The sequence below is a fragment of the Danio rerio genome, chromosome 16, assembly GCF_049306965.1.
Source record: "Danio rerio strain Tuebingen ecotype United States chromosome 16, GRCz12tu, whole genome shotgun sequence".
Classification (NCBI taxonomy): Eukaryota; Metazoa; Chordata; class Actinopteri; order Cypriniformes; family Danionidae; genus Danio; species Danio rerio.
In genome coordinates, this window is record NC_133191.1 from 6,302,842 (window position 1) to 6,319,673 (window position 16,832).

The following is a 16,832-nucleotide window of genomic DNA, read 5'->3' on the forward strand; positions in this document are numbered from 1 at the left end:
TAACATTTAAGGCACTGTTGATGGCTTTCTTAAAGCAGCGCTGATTTGCCATTATGTTCACGTGCGCAACAGAAATGACTGAGAAGATCATCAGTTCACCCACCGCTGTTTACTGGGTACAAACAAAATGAGCGATCCGCTTGATGACTCGACTGATCTTCACAGCTGCTTCGCACTCCTGTCTCCGTGTATCTGTGTTTGCACCGGGTGAAGATAAGTCGAGTCATCCTCGCTCATCGGCGCTTCAATGTTATCGGGAAATGGTCGTTTTTAAAACTTCAGTATCGGGACAACACTATTACAGACTGTGATAGTGTTGTCCCGGGTCTGAAGTTTTAAAAACGTCCATTTCCCACTTACATTTAAGTGCCGCTGAGCGAGAAAATGACTTTGATTGGCTATGAAGGTCATCAGTATAAAACTCTTCACTGATTGCAAACACAGACGGACATTTGAGCGTTTTTAAAGCTGTAAAGATCAGTCGATTCATCAGCGGATCGCTTTACTGTGTTTGCACCCGGTAAACATCGGTGAAGTGCGATTAAACTGATGACCTTCACGGCCAACCACAGTCATTTCTGTTGAGCTCGTGAACACCATGCCATCAACAGCGCCTAAATGTAAGTTTTTTTTACATTTAAGTACCAAAAGTATGTATTGTGAAAAGTCTAAAATAATGAAAGAATCATTTCATTAGCTTGAGTTTGATAAATGGCATCTAAAATGTGTGTTTGCCAAAGAAAACGTTAGCTAACTAGTGCCATTTCTCTTAGCTGAAAATAAGCTCTGATATCTCTCTTTATTTTCACTATTCTTTCAGAACGGACCTTCGGGTCACTCAGGAAGGCGGTGAAATTATAAATTTATGTCACTTTCTCTTCGCTGATAAGATATACAGCAGGTACACAACATTCCTGTGTGACTTGGGCAATACTTCTATTCTATTTCGCTGTTTAAAATGGCGGTCGCCATATTGAAATCTAGTCTATTGTTGCACAAACATGTGAGCATTTTAGTGACTTTTCCACATGCGACATTATCTATTGTAGATAAACCATTAATGGCGATACTACCGTTTACAAACTACAGTGGCACCGCCAGTATTTTGGAGCCATAGTATTGTGATACTACCATAGTACCGGTAAACCGGGCAACCTTTTTAGGTGGAAACACCAGCAATTCTATCTAAGGCCAGCGCTCATGTATTGGCATCTGCATTTTACATCAGTTCAGTTATACACAGACAGCATGATTATTCCGAAGCTCAGCAGGTTATCAGTAGTAGCAATAATTATCAATATTGTTTCACAAGGTTGCCTGATAAGTAAACTAAATGTAGAAAAGGGTTGGTTAATCACATAAGAATATTGTCTTTTGACATCACACACACACGGAAATCGTTTTCACCACTGACAAGTTTGCACCCTTGTGAACTTCAGTTGTTTCCATAGCTATATAAGGTATAATATGAGGATTGAACTGTATTTAAATGAACTATAAAGCCCAGAGTTTATTTAAACAGGTGTATGAAGGCCTCTGATACTACAGTCTTTTAAAAATGAGGCCAGCCTTGAACCATTTAATGACAGAAACGTACCTTTTCAGGTTGGATTTAATAGTTTGTATAGTATCAATGAGGCGAAACTTTAATGAATTACTCCAACTCTGCTCGCCTCCCTGTTTATACCGCCAAGCCTTTCTGTTGAATATGACCTGTCAGTATAGATCGCGGAGGAAAAAGAAAGCATTAATGTTCTTGAGAGCCTAGATGTGCTCACAGACACACTTTCTGAGGAAGGAAAGTGCACTGAAAGCTTTTAGCTGTTCTTGTCACTCTAAAGAGCAGAAATAAAAGAAGGAGGCTGTTTTCACAGGTAGTGATAGATGGAAGTGTAAGACAGTGTACTTAATATGTCTTCTTTAATATGGTGTATCCTAAGAGGAGGATCTGAAAAATCATTTGTCGTATGACAAGGTTGATTAATCTGTGAAATGAACTTGGAATATTGAATATTAAATAAACTGAAAAGTAAATGCAAATCTCTATTTAATGTTAACTAGTGGATTAGTGAAGGTGATTGTGTAACATAATAATAACATAATAACATCGATGATTCTGGAACATAATAAGTGTGTCAGTATGAATAGGCTATCACAGTAATAAAAAAATGGCAGTTTCAAATATTAACATGGTTGGGTTTTGCTGTGCTAAAAGCTCCCGTGAGACATAATAATTTGAGAAATCTATTAAAAATGCTAAATACAATATTAATCTGAGGTCATGTTGACATCTTCTGTACGAAGACTCTTGACGAATCTTCGCTGAGGCCATCTTCCAGCCTCCACCACGGTGACTGAAGCTCTGTACAAGACTTTTGGCCAGCGGAGAAATTAAAATGGTCGTGCCCAACTGAGTCTGGTTCTCTCATGGTTTTTTTTCTTCACTCCTATCAGGTGAAGTTTTTTTTCCCTCTCCGCTGTCGCCACTGGCTCGCATGGTTCAGGATTGGTAGAGCTACGCATGGATGAATTTGCTCTTTGGACTCTCAGTAATGATTTCAAATCACACTGAACTGAGCTAAACTGAACTGAACTGAACTTAAACACTAAAAACTGAACCACACTGTTCCAGTTACTATGACCATTTATGTGAAGCTGCTTTGACACAATCTACATTGTAAAAGCGCTATACAAATAAAGCTGAATTGAATTGAATTGAATCTTGTGCTTGCTGGGTGTTTTAGGCTACTTCGGTCATCAGTAAACATTGTCATCTTCTCATTAGTAGGGCCAGAAAAAATCTGCAGGCATTTTTTGCTATTTCTGCGCAGAATTTTGGTAAACATCTGCAGATTTATGCGGAATGATTTTGAAAGTATCATAATTAAAACCTTAATATAGGAAATCAAAAGTAATACCTTTTTAACTTGTATTTAATGTTTACAATGCAAATCCAATTAGATCCTATTTATTTGGTAAACAAAGCAAGACTCTCATATAATATATCTAAAAATATTATGTTATAAACTATAATGTAAATAAATCATATAAATATTTTCATATTAGTCAATAATACTACTTAAACTAATTTAAAAATGGAATAAATATAAATATACACACATTTACACAAGTGAATAAACAGAATCAACGATGGGCTAAAAATCAGCGGGATTCTGCACGGCCTACTCATCAGTGACATGCATCTATACAGACTCTTGATCAATGCGTGTAAAAGTTTTGGACATTGTCTTTGAAACTTTTAATGTTTCCAAACAGTTTGCTGCAATTATAAAGTGCCCATGTCTTGAGGTAGTTCATTAGGAGGCTATTTAACTTCTATATGTGATTTGATTGGACAGGAATCACAGGATTAAGTAGTGATTTAGAGTACCCGCAGGGTCTTAAAAGCATTGAAAAAGCCTTACATTTGATAATCTCGAATTAAGGCCTTAATAGCCTTGAATTTTGTATATAAAGTCTTGGATTTTGTTACAAAGGTCTTATTTTATTCAATTATTTTTGCCTTTCCTAGGATTAAGTTCATAAAGTAACAAAATTATCTGTTTTTAATGTGGGCAAATGAAAAATTAATGCAGCGTAACGTTGAGTCCATCTCACGCTCCACGTCATAGCAGAAAGCGTGAAAGCGTGCGCACCGGTCACTATGGTTACTAGTCAAGTGAGGTACAGAACAAAAAAGTCGCTAGCCCAGTTTGTCGGCTAAAATGGGAAAGGGACGGTTTAATTCGCTGTGACCAAGGAATCCAATTTTTGTTGTTGACCAAGGAATCCAAACCTGTGCCAGAAAATGACTGCGACACCTACTGCTGTTGGTGCTGGAAATCTTTTAAGCTAGCGACGATAAGTGTTACGGCCCTGGACTCCCTTATGAGGGGTGCCAAACACTCCACGTGTAGTACTGCTCGTCACATGACTGGAAATGCATCACTTTATTATGACAGCATGATAGCTACATTTTTTTTAAAGTTATCAGCTTTGCCTCAATGTGGAAAGAAGTCCAACATTTTCCGATGTTTCCAGTTGAGGTCAGACCTGTGACGCTGGTTTTGTTAAATAAGCCATTTTCAGCACTGGCCCAATATTAAAAGCTTCCTCATTGTCTTTCCTGCAGTTTGTGTGTGTGTGTGTGTGTGCTATATTTATGTATGGACTGAAGGTTCCTGATGAATGCACGACCCCACCACTCCACCTCTCCCGAGGCTCCGTGCGGAAATAAAGCGGAAAAAGTAATGATTCCAGGCCTTGAAAATTCTTGCACAGCCTGTGGAGGGGCTGCGAGATTCCCCTGAGACAGCCATACCCTTCTCTCTATCTGTCTGTCAGCCAGTGGAGTCGGCCAGACCCCTCTCTCCCTCTCTTTATCTCTCTCTCTTTCCCTCCCTAGCCTCACTCAGACCTCTAATTAAAACCCCCATCGATTTTTTTTCTGTTTCTTTCCCTCCTTCTTCTGGCTTCTTTCTGCTCCTCTTTGTCTGTTTATCATGTTTTTAATCGGCCCCTGGACCTGAGCTCGCTGCAGGATTAGACGGTGTCTTTGACCCGAGTGTGGAAAGACCCAGACAACACCGTCCCGACACCTCCAGCCTTACCCGGCTCCCCCTGTTGGCCTCACCCAGCCTCGGGTGTCCAGCCTGGGGGAGTGATGAGAAGGGCAGAGCCTTGGCTTTCTCTGTCTGACAACACCTCTGCCCTCTCAGCTTACGTTTATACTCTACACTCGTCAAAAACAGCTTCGCCAAAGCCGAATTGATGATCCGCACGTTTTTGTGTTGCTGTAAGAAAGGCAGTGTTTGCACCTTTAGAGGTGTGTTACAGTTTTGGATTAAACGCTTGTGTTATAGGGATTTTACTTTGGTTAAGGAGAGTTATTTATGGAGTGAAATGGCAAAATGACTTTGATGAAAACTGATGTGATGTATATTTTTTTTTAAATAATGTTGACGAAAACAAATATGACAACATGTCATTTCAACTCGCATGACATAAAACTGACTGAAAATATAACGCTGAATCTGGTATAGCTTTTCAAACATACCGTATACAGTGCTCTCTCGTTATAACACTGTTCGCCTTTTGCAGTCTCGCAGTTTCGCAGATTTTTCGATGTTATTTTTTTAAGAGCGCATTGTGTTCTGCGTTCTGATTGGCTGTAGACCATTGTCAATCTCCTCCAAGTCTCCTGTACAGTACAGAATGCGTTCAGCTTGCCAAATTAACATAAATCGGCAATCGCCAGCAGTGTGATTTCCAACAAGGGTGCAAAAAAGGTTGTAACTGTCTGCAGCAAGACCATGGTAAAAGGGGTCGCACACAGTATGCGCCGTGCCACGATGTGCCACGCAGCACTATGCAAACAGGTTTCTATCAGGGTACGCACACCAGTGCCGTAAATCAGCGGCTGTAATAATTGCATTAATTCCATCTGAATAATTTAATTTTGAATAACATGTGAACGTGCACGTCCAGTGTGTGTTATTTCCTACTGCCATGTGCGTGGTGCATCTGGTGTGCGATCCTCTTAAGGATGGGTTTCATTTCGTGGATCAGTGGCTGCAAGATAAAGAACATTACGCTGGATGCCAACATTATCCACACACTAAAAAACTTTAAGAACCTTTTACTGACAGTGATGAATGTTTGCGCCTGACAAAAGGTTTTGATCTTTGGTTTCATTCTATAATACTGGACTGATTTTCAAGGTTAAAACTTTGAGTGTGTTTAAACAAGAGAGAAACGTGTATAAATGTGTACTGAGTGTATACTGAGGGGTTTTACAGCCCTAAAACATCTATAATAATTGTAAAAAATAAAGTTCTTTAAGGATTTCTCCAAGATAATCACAAGTTATTTTTAGAATGTAACTTCCGTGATAGACATGTATGTATGTATGTATGTATGTATATATATATATATATATATATATATATATATATATATATATATATATATATATATATATATATATATATATATGTACAGTTAAAGTCAGAATTATTTTATTATTTTATTGATTTATTTTATTTTTATTTCCCTAATGATGTTTAACAGAGCAAAGAAATTTTCACAGTATGTCTGATAATATTTTTTCCTCTGGAGAAAGTCTTTTGGACAAAACAAACCATCGTTATACAATAACTTGCCTAATTACCCTAACCTGCCTAGTAAACCTAATTAGCCTAGTTAAACCTTTAAATGTCACTTTAAGCTGTATAGAAGTGTCTCGAAAAATATCAAGTAATATTTTATTTACTGTCATCATGGCAAAGATAAAATAAGTCAGTTGTTTGAAATGAGGTATTAAAACTATTGTTTAGAGATGAGTTGGAAAAATCTTCTCTCCTTTAAACAGATATTGGAGGAAAAAATAAACAGGGGGGCTAATAATTCTGACTGCAGCTATATATATATACAGTATGTATTACATATAATTTTTTGCACATTTTGGGATTTTCTATTTTACTTGATAACATAATTATATTAAAAGCTTGCTCAGGGAATGCTAAGTATTTTTTTCTACTGGCCCGATCAGATTTTTTCTTGCCCTGCTAAAATTTTCACTGGCCGCACAAAAAACAAAAAAATTAATAAATAAATAATAGCTGTTCTTTTGCCACATATTTTAAATATTGTGTCGAAAATAATGCCTTTGAATGTAGAATTAAAATATTTTTGAAATGTTAATAAATGTATAATGAGCAAAATTCAAAGTCTAGTGCAAACAAAAAGAGCGGTATGGAAAATGTGCTGGTATTTTATTGCAGTTCTGAATTATTTAATTAAAAACTGATGGCAAAATGTGCAAAACTATTTTTTTGCCCATGTAAATGTCTGCTTTCAAGACAGTAGAAACAGCCATTTTCTTTTAACCTCTTAATTTGATGTTGCCGTCTTTTTGCTGTACTGGTTGTTTCCAGGTTACAGAAAAAAATAACGTGCTCACAACATCCAATCAGATAAGAAGAACCTAAAAGCAATGTGGTGTTTATGACATCACAGAGAAGGTAGCATTTAAAGGCTTTAAACACAAACTGTTTCTGCACCTCACGCAGGCAAGTTAAACTTTAAAAATAAAAGATTGCACGACGCAAATTAAAGTTAAATGATCCTACTGTCCCGAGGGCCTCTCACACTGGCCACGGGCCATCGGGCTGTCCTTATTGTTGAGCTCTATGAATATCATAATTGATCAGAATAGTTCATATTTCTGAAGTCATTTTCTCTCATTAAGTTTTTTTTTTTATGTTTATTTTTGGGTTTAAATGAGATTTTGAGTTTACAGATTCACCACTGAATTTGTTTGTGTTAATATTGTAGTTTTCACATCGCAGTCATTGGGGTTTATTTCACATTTATTTAATTTATTTGTTTATTTTTTATAAAAGCTAATGCTGGGTTAATACCAAATACAAATATAGTCATATTTAAGTATTATTAGTAGTTAGTATTAGTATTATTAGTATTAGTCTGTCATAAATTTGCAGAATCCACCTCAATCATGTCACTCAAGAAATTACATTAGCTGTTTGTTCAAACTACTTATTTAAATTGAGCTTAAACAACACAATTATTGAGTTTTTTAGGGGAACAACTTAATTGTTTTATGCCTAAATCACTTAAATTCATAAAAACTAATAAGCTAACTTAATTCCTTCAAACCGATTGTGTGGAACCCATCTTTTTTTACGGTGTGAGTTACGTGATGCGCATATTCTCTTCACATTTGGGGTGAATGCAGCATAAGAGCAACATATCACGAATAAACTGTAAGCTTATGACTCGACTTGAGCTGGAACAGTAGTGTATAACGGCATATAGTTATCAGAGGCATATATTTGTGCAGTTTGTATGCTTGCATGCACATCCTGCGATAAGCTAAAGTTAAACCTCACACTTAATAGTATGTATAGCTCCTAACAGACTGTGTGACTGTACAGAATGATTACATCAAAATGTATTCCAGCAAGTAGAGACTTTAAATGAGATACTGTAAATACATCTGTCTTAAGTGCGCACATATGCCAGTGAGTATTGTGCCATAAATAAATCTACAGAGTTACACAACCATGGTGCACATATAGGACTAAAATAAGATATGTGCTGGGTTAATTAGACATCATTTGTGTAACAAATACAGCAGTTGAATGCCTTTTACATGCAACTTTAAATCAAGCAACTGTTATATAAACAGCTGAAACCACATATTTCTGAAAACACAAAACATTATTAAAAATTATTAAACATTATTAAAATTTGTCCACAGTTTATTTACAGATGTGTTCAACAAGCAGGGCACGCACTTATGTCGGGAAAAAAAAGGAAAATGGATCTACAGTAAAAGTAAATACTAGTATTAAGTGTCTCAAGTGTACTGTAAAATTATATATATTTATTATTTATTGTGTATTGTTTTTTTCAGTATAACATCATATTTCTGTCATTATTTTGTTCATTAGAATTATTTATTTTTTTATTTATTTAATACATCACTGTCACACCCCTAGTTTGATCACGTCGCCTTTGATGTTCTCATGTCATGAGCACGCGTGGATGTTTTGTTTTGGTCTGTCACGATGTGATCACCGTAATATTCCTCCCTCCCCCTTGTTACCTTATTTTACTATTATCATGATTTAATTGGTCTCACCTGGATTCAGTTATGCTCCTTCCCCTATTTAGTTCCCTCTTGTGTGTCATCCTGTGTCAGATTGTTGTGTCAGTCCGGGTTGTCTCTCTAGTCCTGTCGTGTTGGTTGGTGTTATCCCTTCCAGTCGACTCCACGGGTCGAGAGACTTTGTTTTTTCCCCTCGGAAATTTTTATTTTTTCTTAACTTACCCGGTAACGGAGGAGGCCCTAAAAACTTTGTTTGATCTTTTTGGATTTTTGTGTTATTTTTTGCCTGTTATTTTGTGGCCCTGACTACTGTTTTTGCTGTTCATTAAAATCTTTAATTTGAACCTGCATTTGTGTCCTTCCAGTCCATTCCTGACAGTCACAGCACATGAGTGAGCACTAAACTAATTGATCTTATGAAAGCTAGACTGTAAAATGTGTAATATTCTGATTTCTATGTTGCTTTAAATATGGTTCAGATTTTAACATTTGTCTTATTTTGCGTGGTTAGATTTTGAAAATAGCCAAAAAGACATTAAGTGAAAACTGTTTTAAAAAATGTGTATGCCTAAAATCATTATGCTGCGTTCACACCAAACGCGAAAGGAGTGTCAAGCGTGAGTGATTTACATGTTAAGTCAATGCAAAGACACGAATAGATATCCTGCGGCGCGACAGGCATGAATTGCACCGTGCGAATTGAGTGTTTTTGCAAATTGCTCGAGATTGAAAATCTGAATTTCAGTGGACATTCGTGCCGTGTTAACTATTTAGGAGCTTGTTCTTGTGGGGGCGTGCTTTAGACATAGCGCCTGTTGTTGGTGTGCCGGAGGGAAATCCTCCTGCCGACACCGAAAACAGTTTATCAAACTGGGCTCGGCTCAGTCAGAAGCACCTCTAAATGCTTCCATCATCCAAGTTAAGTTCCAGCAAATTCCCCACAGAGCGGGGTGCACCGCTCAAAGGATCTATGCTGCATTCACACCAGACGCGGAAGAAGCATCAAGCACTAGTGATTTACATGTTAAGTCAATGCAAAGGCGTGAACATCCTGCGGCGTGATATGCGCAAATTTGGAGCCGCGAATGATTCTGGCCTAAATAAACCAAATTTTTATGAATATTTATAAATATTATAAAATGCAACACTGTGAAATTGAACTCGGTTAAACGTCATTTGGGAAATAGGGTCATATTTTATTTAAAAATCAAATCATTTTTCATTTTAATATCACTATTCTTTATTTTTTTTTTGTCCTTCAGGAGCACCAGAGCAACTCAGTCGGAGGCACGATGCAGAACGCCGTGGCTCTCCTCTGCAATCTGATTGGACAGAAGGGCACAGACCTCCGACCGTTCTACCAGCAAGGTGCAGTGCATCTGAACGTCACTCGCTTTGATATATATCGGCCCTGCACTTTCTAGCCTGCCTCTGAAGCACAAAAACACAAACCCACACAGTCTTTTCACCCAGACACTGCCACGCACATGAAAAGGGGCCTGCATTCAGAGAGCTGCCCTTGTTTTGGTTTGGAGTGTTTTCATTCCATTACCAGACCCTTATTGCTCTCATCTGGCGGTCTGACTCGGCTGTGTGACTCTGATGGAGGGGGAGGGCATTCAGCTGCCTTTTTTTTTTTTTTTTTAAGGGTTTCCACCAGATACTGCTGCTTTTATCAGCACAGGCTCTTGTGTGGCGCCCTGTGGCCCGCATCTACTTAGTGTCCCACCCTTCCAGCCCCTCACATCACCCAGCGTCCAGGCCCAGGCATCTAAAAAAAACTAAAAGCAGATGATATTCATCCAGATGCTGGGCAGCCTCTCACTCATTCTCTTACACGCTGTCTGTCGTCTTTCTGTTTGTGCTCATGCATGTATGTGTGTGTGTTTGTCTTTTTTTTTTCTTCCATCCTGCCGTGTGAATATGCACTCTCACCCTAACGCTTTCAGCTCCCTGTGCTGAATTATTGAGTAATGGATTCCTATAGCCTTACTCATGTTGACAGTTTTGAACAGACATGCCGAGCTCCGTCACACACTTGGGTGAGATGGACATTGAGGTATGTGTGTGTATGGACCTTGTATTCTTTACATAGTGTAAAGAAAATATTGTAAATTTGGACCTTCTGGGGACTTTTTTAGTCCTTATGAGGAAAACACAAAATGGAGCATTTTGAAAATATAAAAAGGCTTCATTTCTTTTTTCCTGTGAAGGTTGGAGTTGAAGTAGGGGGATTGACTGATTTCACGCGGCCGCCATTTTCAAAAGCGAAATCGAGGCTGCGGTGGGAAGAAACCCGGAAGTAACATTGGGAGTTACATAGGAATGTTGTGTAACTGGCTATATATCTTATCAGCGAAGATAAAGTGACACAAATGTATCATTTCTCCACCTTCAGGGTGACCCGAAGGTCCGTTCTGAATGAATGGTGAATGTAAAAAGGGATATCAGAGCTCATTTTCAGCTAAGTTAAGGGAAATGGCACTAGTTAGCTAACGTTTTCTTTCCCAAACACACGTTTTAGATGCCATTTATCAAACCCGAGTTAATAAACTGATTTTTTCACTATATTAGACTTGTTACGATAATGAATTAAAAGAAAAACCGGCAATTTCGCGCTAACATTTAAGGCACTGTTGATGGCTTTCTTAAAACAGCGCTGATTAGCCATTGTGTTCACCTGTTCAACAGAAATTATTGTGATTGGCCGAGAAGGTCATCAGTTCACCCACCGCTGTATACTGAGCACAAACACAGATGAGCCAAGCGATCTGCTTGATGACTCGACTGATCTTGAAGGCTGCTTCGCGCTCCAGTCCGTGTATTTGTGTTTGCACTGGGTGAAGAGCAGTAAACTGAGTGCAAACCAAACACAGATACACGGAGACTGAAGCGCAAAGTCGTGAAGATCAGTCGAGTCATCCGCGCTCAGTAGCGCTTCCATGTTAGCGGGAAACAGCCGGGTTTAAAACTTCAGTACCAGGACAACACTATTACAGACAACACGAGGGTGTGATGCAGAGGACTGCTGTGTTTTATTACTCACCGGGTTACATAGGCTGAAGCAGGAAGGCGTCCTCACGGTGTTTAACTGGTGCCATGAACTGAAGCCTAGGAGGACACTTAAGCGTATTACTGAGATTGTGATCTTGTTTGATGCTAAATTGCTTTTAATTGTTTAAAATAAACTTACTGAATAATATTAAAGTGATGGTTACACCATTTCTGCATTTTGAAATCTCGGCAACAGCTGGAGGTTTGTAGTAAACAGCATGTTACTGCAATGTTTACAGTGCTGGTCCTATACTTACGGGTTTATAGGCGTTTTAGATCAAAAATGATCCGCGTCCACAGTAGCGTTTCACCTAGCGTTTCTGAACATATCTCAGTCCACACCATACTTACGGGTTTCTTCCCACCGTAGCCTCGCTTTGGTTCTTTAAAATGGCAGCCGAGTGAAATAAGCGTATTGAATGTACAGTTTGTTACATTGTCGGGACTAAATATCCCTGCAAATATTTTTATACTGTATTTTTAGATTCCGTGTGGGCCTAGTCCTGATCCTAAGCTCATGACCATAAGTGAGAGTAGGAATGTAGATTGACTGATAAATCAAGAGCTTTCAATGTACCACAATGGCCAGTACATCGACCGCATTACTGCTTCTGCTGATCCACCTGTCTATCTCACGTTCCACTCTTCCCTCACTCTTGAACAAAACCTCAAGAAACTTGAACTCCTCTCGCTCAATGGCCTGAATGAAGTCGTCGGTGTGTAAGCATTTTGGATTTCCAGTGAGTTATATTGACAACGTTCGTATTGACGACCAAAAAAACACAGTTTTGCAAGCTCTGCTATGTACGTATTATGTACGGTTCGTCCGATAGACAACACCGGCATCGCGATCCTCCGCCCGCCCCCGTTGCAAATCCGCTCGCGAAAAGTTCACACTCAGGCCCTGTTTACACTGTCTTTGTTTTTAAATGGCATTTTAGAACAACAATGATTTGACATCCACAGTGGCGTGTAGCATTTCTGAGCAGCTCTCCTTCCTCTCTACCTCTGAAAATGCACATCACGTGACCACACAGACACAGACGCATACACCGCCATGCGCTCGAGACAGCAGGTCCAGGCAGTCAGAGGACTGCTTCAATCTTTCACTCACTTGTACCTAGTCATTTTAGCGAACACCTCAGATACTGTTGGCTTGTTCCTGTTGGTTGTGCGTCTTTTTTACCGACGCCATTATAACGACACAGATCACTGCCTATTCACGAGTCCCGCAGAAAAAAGTGATTGACAGGTGGTAATTATGTGTGTATCTTGCCTTTATTCATTTACTGTATGATTTGCTTATGGGTAAAACAAAGACCATACAGGTCAGGTAGTTTAAACGGTAGGCTACAAATAATGAATTGGTCATTAATTAATTAATTATTCATGATCGAAAATCGAATCGAATCGTGCCTTTAGAATCGAAAATGTAATCGAATCGAGGATTTGAAGGATCATGACACCCTTAATGACAACATCAACAGCCATGAGGTATCAAGACATTTGTGTTGCCCATTATAATACAAATCACAGGAGAGGGCAAATTCATCAGCAGGATAGCGCTCCTTCTCATACTTCAGCCTCCACATCAAAGCTCCTGAAAGCTAAAAAGTTCAAGCTGCTCCAGGATTGGCCAACCCAGTCACCTGAAATTAACATTATTGAGCATTTCTGGGGTAAGATGAAGGAGGAGGCATTGAAGATGAATCCAAATAATCTTGATGAACTCTGGGAGTCCTGCTAGAACGCTTTCTTTGCCATTCCAGATGACTTTATTAATAAGATATTTGAGTCATTGCAGAGATGTACTGTATAGATGCAGTCGACAAAGCTCATGGGAGTCAGACACAATATTATTGCACAGAATGAAGTATTTTGAAGATTTAAAAAATGCAGATGGTTTTCTGTGAGGGTTGGGTTCTTGGGTAGGGTTGAGATGAGGAGATAGAATATATGGTTTGTATAGTAGAAACATCATTTCGTCTCTGAGTGTCCCAATCAGGATATAGGAACAAGTCTCTGTGTGTGTATGTCTGTGTGTGTCTTTTTTTATCAAAAGGAGATGAGTCAGATTCACACACACACTACACATTCAACACTGCAGCAATGTGGAGAAAAAGAGCATTGGTTCACACTTACGTGCGCATGTAGTTTTAGAGTAACGTGTCTTAGCACTCGCTATTGAAAGGGAACGGTTGCTGAAGCAGGTAATTGTGCATTTACCAAGTAGAACATCTGATATTAGATCTCGATGTGAACAGAAAAAACTGTGCAAGTACTGAGGTATAATTATATAGCGTTCTCTTTCATGGCTAATTGAGCTTGAAATAAAGAGTTGGTTCACCCTAAAAAATAAAAATGCTGTTATCCATTATAATTGTAATATTCCAATTGTTTTTGAATTAGAATTTTCTTTTTTAAAATATTTCCCAAATTATCTTTAACAGAGCAAAGAATTTTTTTGAATATTTTTTTTTTCTGGAGAAAGTCTTATTTGTTTTACTTAGAATAAAAACTGTTTTAATGGAAAAAAAAAAAACCATTTTCAGGTCAATATTATTTTTATTATTATTTTTATTGTTTACAGAACAAACCATTATTACGCAATGATTTCAACTTGCCTGATCAACCTAATTAACCTAGTTAAGCCTTTAAATGTCACTTTAGGCTGTATACTAGTAAAATGTTATGCCTTATCATCATGGCAAAGAAAATAAAGAATTTTATTATTTTTATTTTTATTTATTTTGTTATTAGAAATCAGCTACTAAAACTATTATGTTTAGAAATGTGTAAAAAAATCTTCTGTCAAAACAGAAATTGGGGGAAAAAAATATAAACAGGTGGGCTAATACTGTAATTCAGGAGGGCTAACAATTCCCACTTTAACTGTACTTAAAGGCAATTCTTTTTGAATATTTAGATTTTTTTCAACCGGATTCCAGATGTTCAAGTAGTCATAAACTTCACAAGCCATCCATACATGGAAAACGTATTGATTCAGCTTTCATATGATATATGAATCCTAGTTTCATAAAATCGTCCCTTTAAACCTGTTTTTAAAGTCCAGGGTCTCTTCTACTGTGTATGACACTTGTTTTTACAGGTCACATCCTGTCTAGCAGTTGCAGTTAGTCTAACCCCTAGCACACACACACACACACACACACATTGAGCCTTCCAGATAAGTAGAGGCCTGTAATGGCTTGTTTTCTGGCAGCTCTGCGCACAGCACGCTTCCCCATATCACAACAACCCCTCACGGACCTCTTCTTCTGTCTAAGCGGAGCAGACTGCTGCAGGCTGAGATCAGACACAACAAACCCTGCCCTCCACACCTGTGTTTTTTTTACAGCGGCGGGTCATCTATGAGCCATCTCATGCCTCGCCGTCGTTATCAGCTCTCGTCCTCTCAGAGCTCTGACCCAGCACTAAATATAACCTCTACAATTAGCGCTATCTTGCTAATGCCAGCAAACCTCGGCCCTGGAAGGGCTCTGTAATTGGTTCTTTTAGGTGCAAGAAGAGAGCATAAAAGCACATGGATGCAGAAACAAGAAGTGGAGAGAGATGGAGAATGAATGACAAAATGTGAGGAAAATAACGGTAGATATGAGGCAAAAGTGAGAAAAGAGATGAGTTTTATAATTGGTGAGATTTGTCGAAGTGAAAAGTAACAGTTGGAGAAGTAATAGACAGAAAAGCTGTGGAAAATGAAAAAGGGTTCAGTGTTTGGGAAAATGAAGCTTTGCAACTGTAGTTTGCCATGTTACTTGACTAGGTCGAGGTAGACACCCATGACATGTGGAGTCCCACAAGGTTCCATTCTGGCACCTCTCCTGTTCAACGTTTATATGCTCCCATTGCACCAGATAAAGAGAAAGAACCAAAACTTTTGTTATGCTGATGACACTCAGATCTACTTTGCCTGAGGCCCCGTTTACACTAGTGCGTTTTAGTTTTAAATAGGCGTTTTAGATAAAAAATGATCCGCGTCCACACTAGCGTTTCACCTAGCGTTTCTGAACATATCTCAGTCCACACTACGCCACCAAAAACGTATATCACGTGACCATTCGCGTACTCTGGGCATGCGCGTTCTAGTATAAACAGAAAGCATGCGTCTCGCTCGGCATTTGGTTATTGTTAGTCAACAAACGGTTGAACAATAAACACGATGGAAAAGAAAGCAAGAGAGGTATTTTTGTGGACAGACGACGAGGTCGAGTTGTTGCTAAACGTAACATGAATAACTGCACAATGCTGCCTAAAACAGACAATAGTGCAAACAACGCTCCCATTTCTGTGTCCATGTTGTTGTTTACATTGAAGGCTGGTCTGCTGTCTTTCGGTAGCGTTAAAGCCATGTGTTATAGTCATGTGATAGGGGCTTGACGAATAAGGGAAGGATACGCAATGACACAAAAGCCCCAATCAGGTAGCGAATCTCAGCAGCCCCGCCTCCGTTTTCAGATGTCTCCGTTTTCCCTCATCCACACTGAGACGGAGCAGCAGCGTTTCAGAATGAAAACGGCCTCTCCAGCGTTTTTAAAACGCTCCACTTTCGGCATTCGAAAACTCCGCTGTAGTGTGGATGAATGGTGTAACCGTAGCAAAACTTATGCGCTTTCAAACTGAAACGCACTAGTGTTAACGGGGCCTGTGTGAGTTTTTTTCCGATATTTCAAAGAACAGTTAAATACTGTGTAATTTACAGAAATCTTTAGTAATGTATGAACGGTCAGAATGACCACTATTGGCATTCTAGTAGTTCTAGTGTTTAAGAAAAAATGGTTAAAATCAAAAACATGTAACCAATTCCATTAAAACTGACAGAGCAGCACTTTTCATATCATCACCATTGATTATTTTTTAATTATTTTTTTTATTAATGTTTTCCTGCTAAGCGTGTTGTTGTTGTTGTTGTTTTTATTTATATATTTTTTATAAAAATAGCTGTCTTGACATGTGGAATGGGAATGTTGTGTAACATTAGCAATAAATTATTAGCTGTGGGATCACTTTTGTTGAACCAAAGGCTGATGATATTAATTAGCAGTGCATGTCTGAGATTAAATAGTGCCAGGCCTGGTTCTGCGGTGGTGCTGGAGGCTTCTAAACACCCTCAAATTAACACAAGAGC

The 16,832-nt window shown here is 38.6% G+C and overlaps 1 protein-coding gene across 5 annotated transcripts in view; it reads left to right on the top strand.

Moving 5' to 3' along the window:
* ulk4 (unc-51 like kinase 4) overlaps positions 1–16,832 on the top strand; it is a 278,515-nt gene that overhangs the window by 172,764 nt on the left and 88,919 nt on the right. For all 5 annotated transcript variants that reach the window (XM_068214079.2, XM_073925751.1, XM_068214078.2 and 2 more), the window contains one exon: positions 9,895–10,000. In XM_068214079.2, coding sequence (XP_068070180.2) covers positions 9,895–10,000 — 106 coding nt within the window. The remainder of the gene's footprint in view (positions 1–9,894; positions 10,001–16,832) is intronic.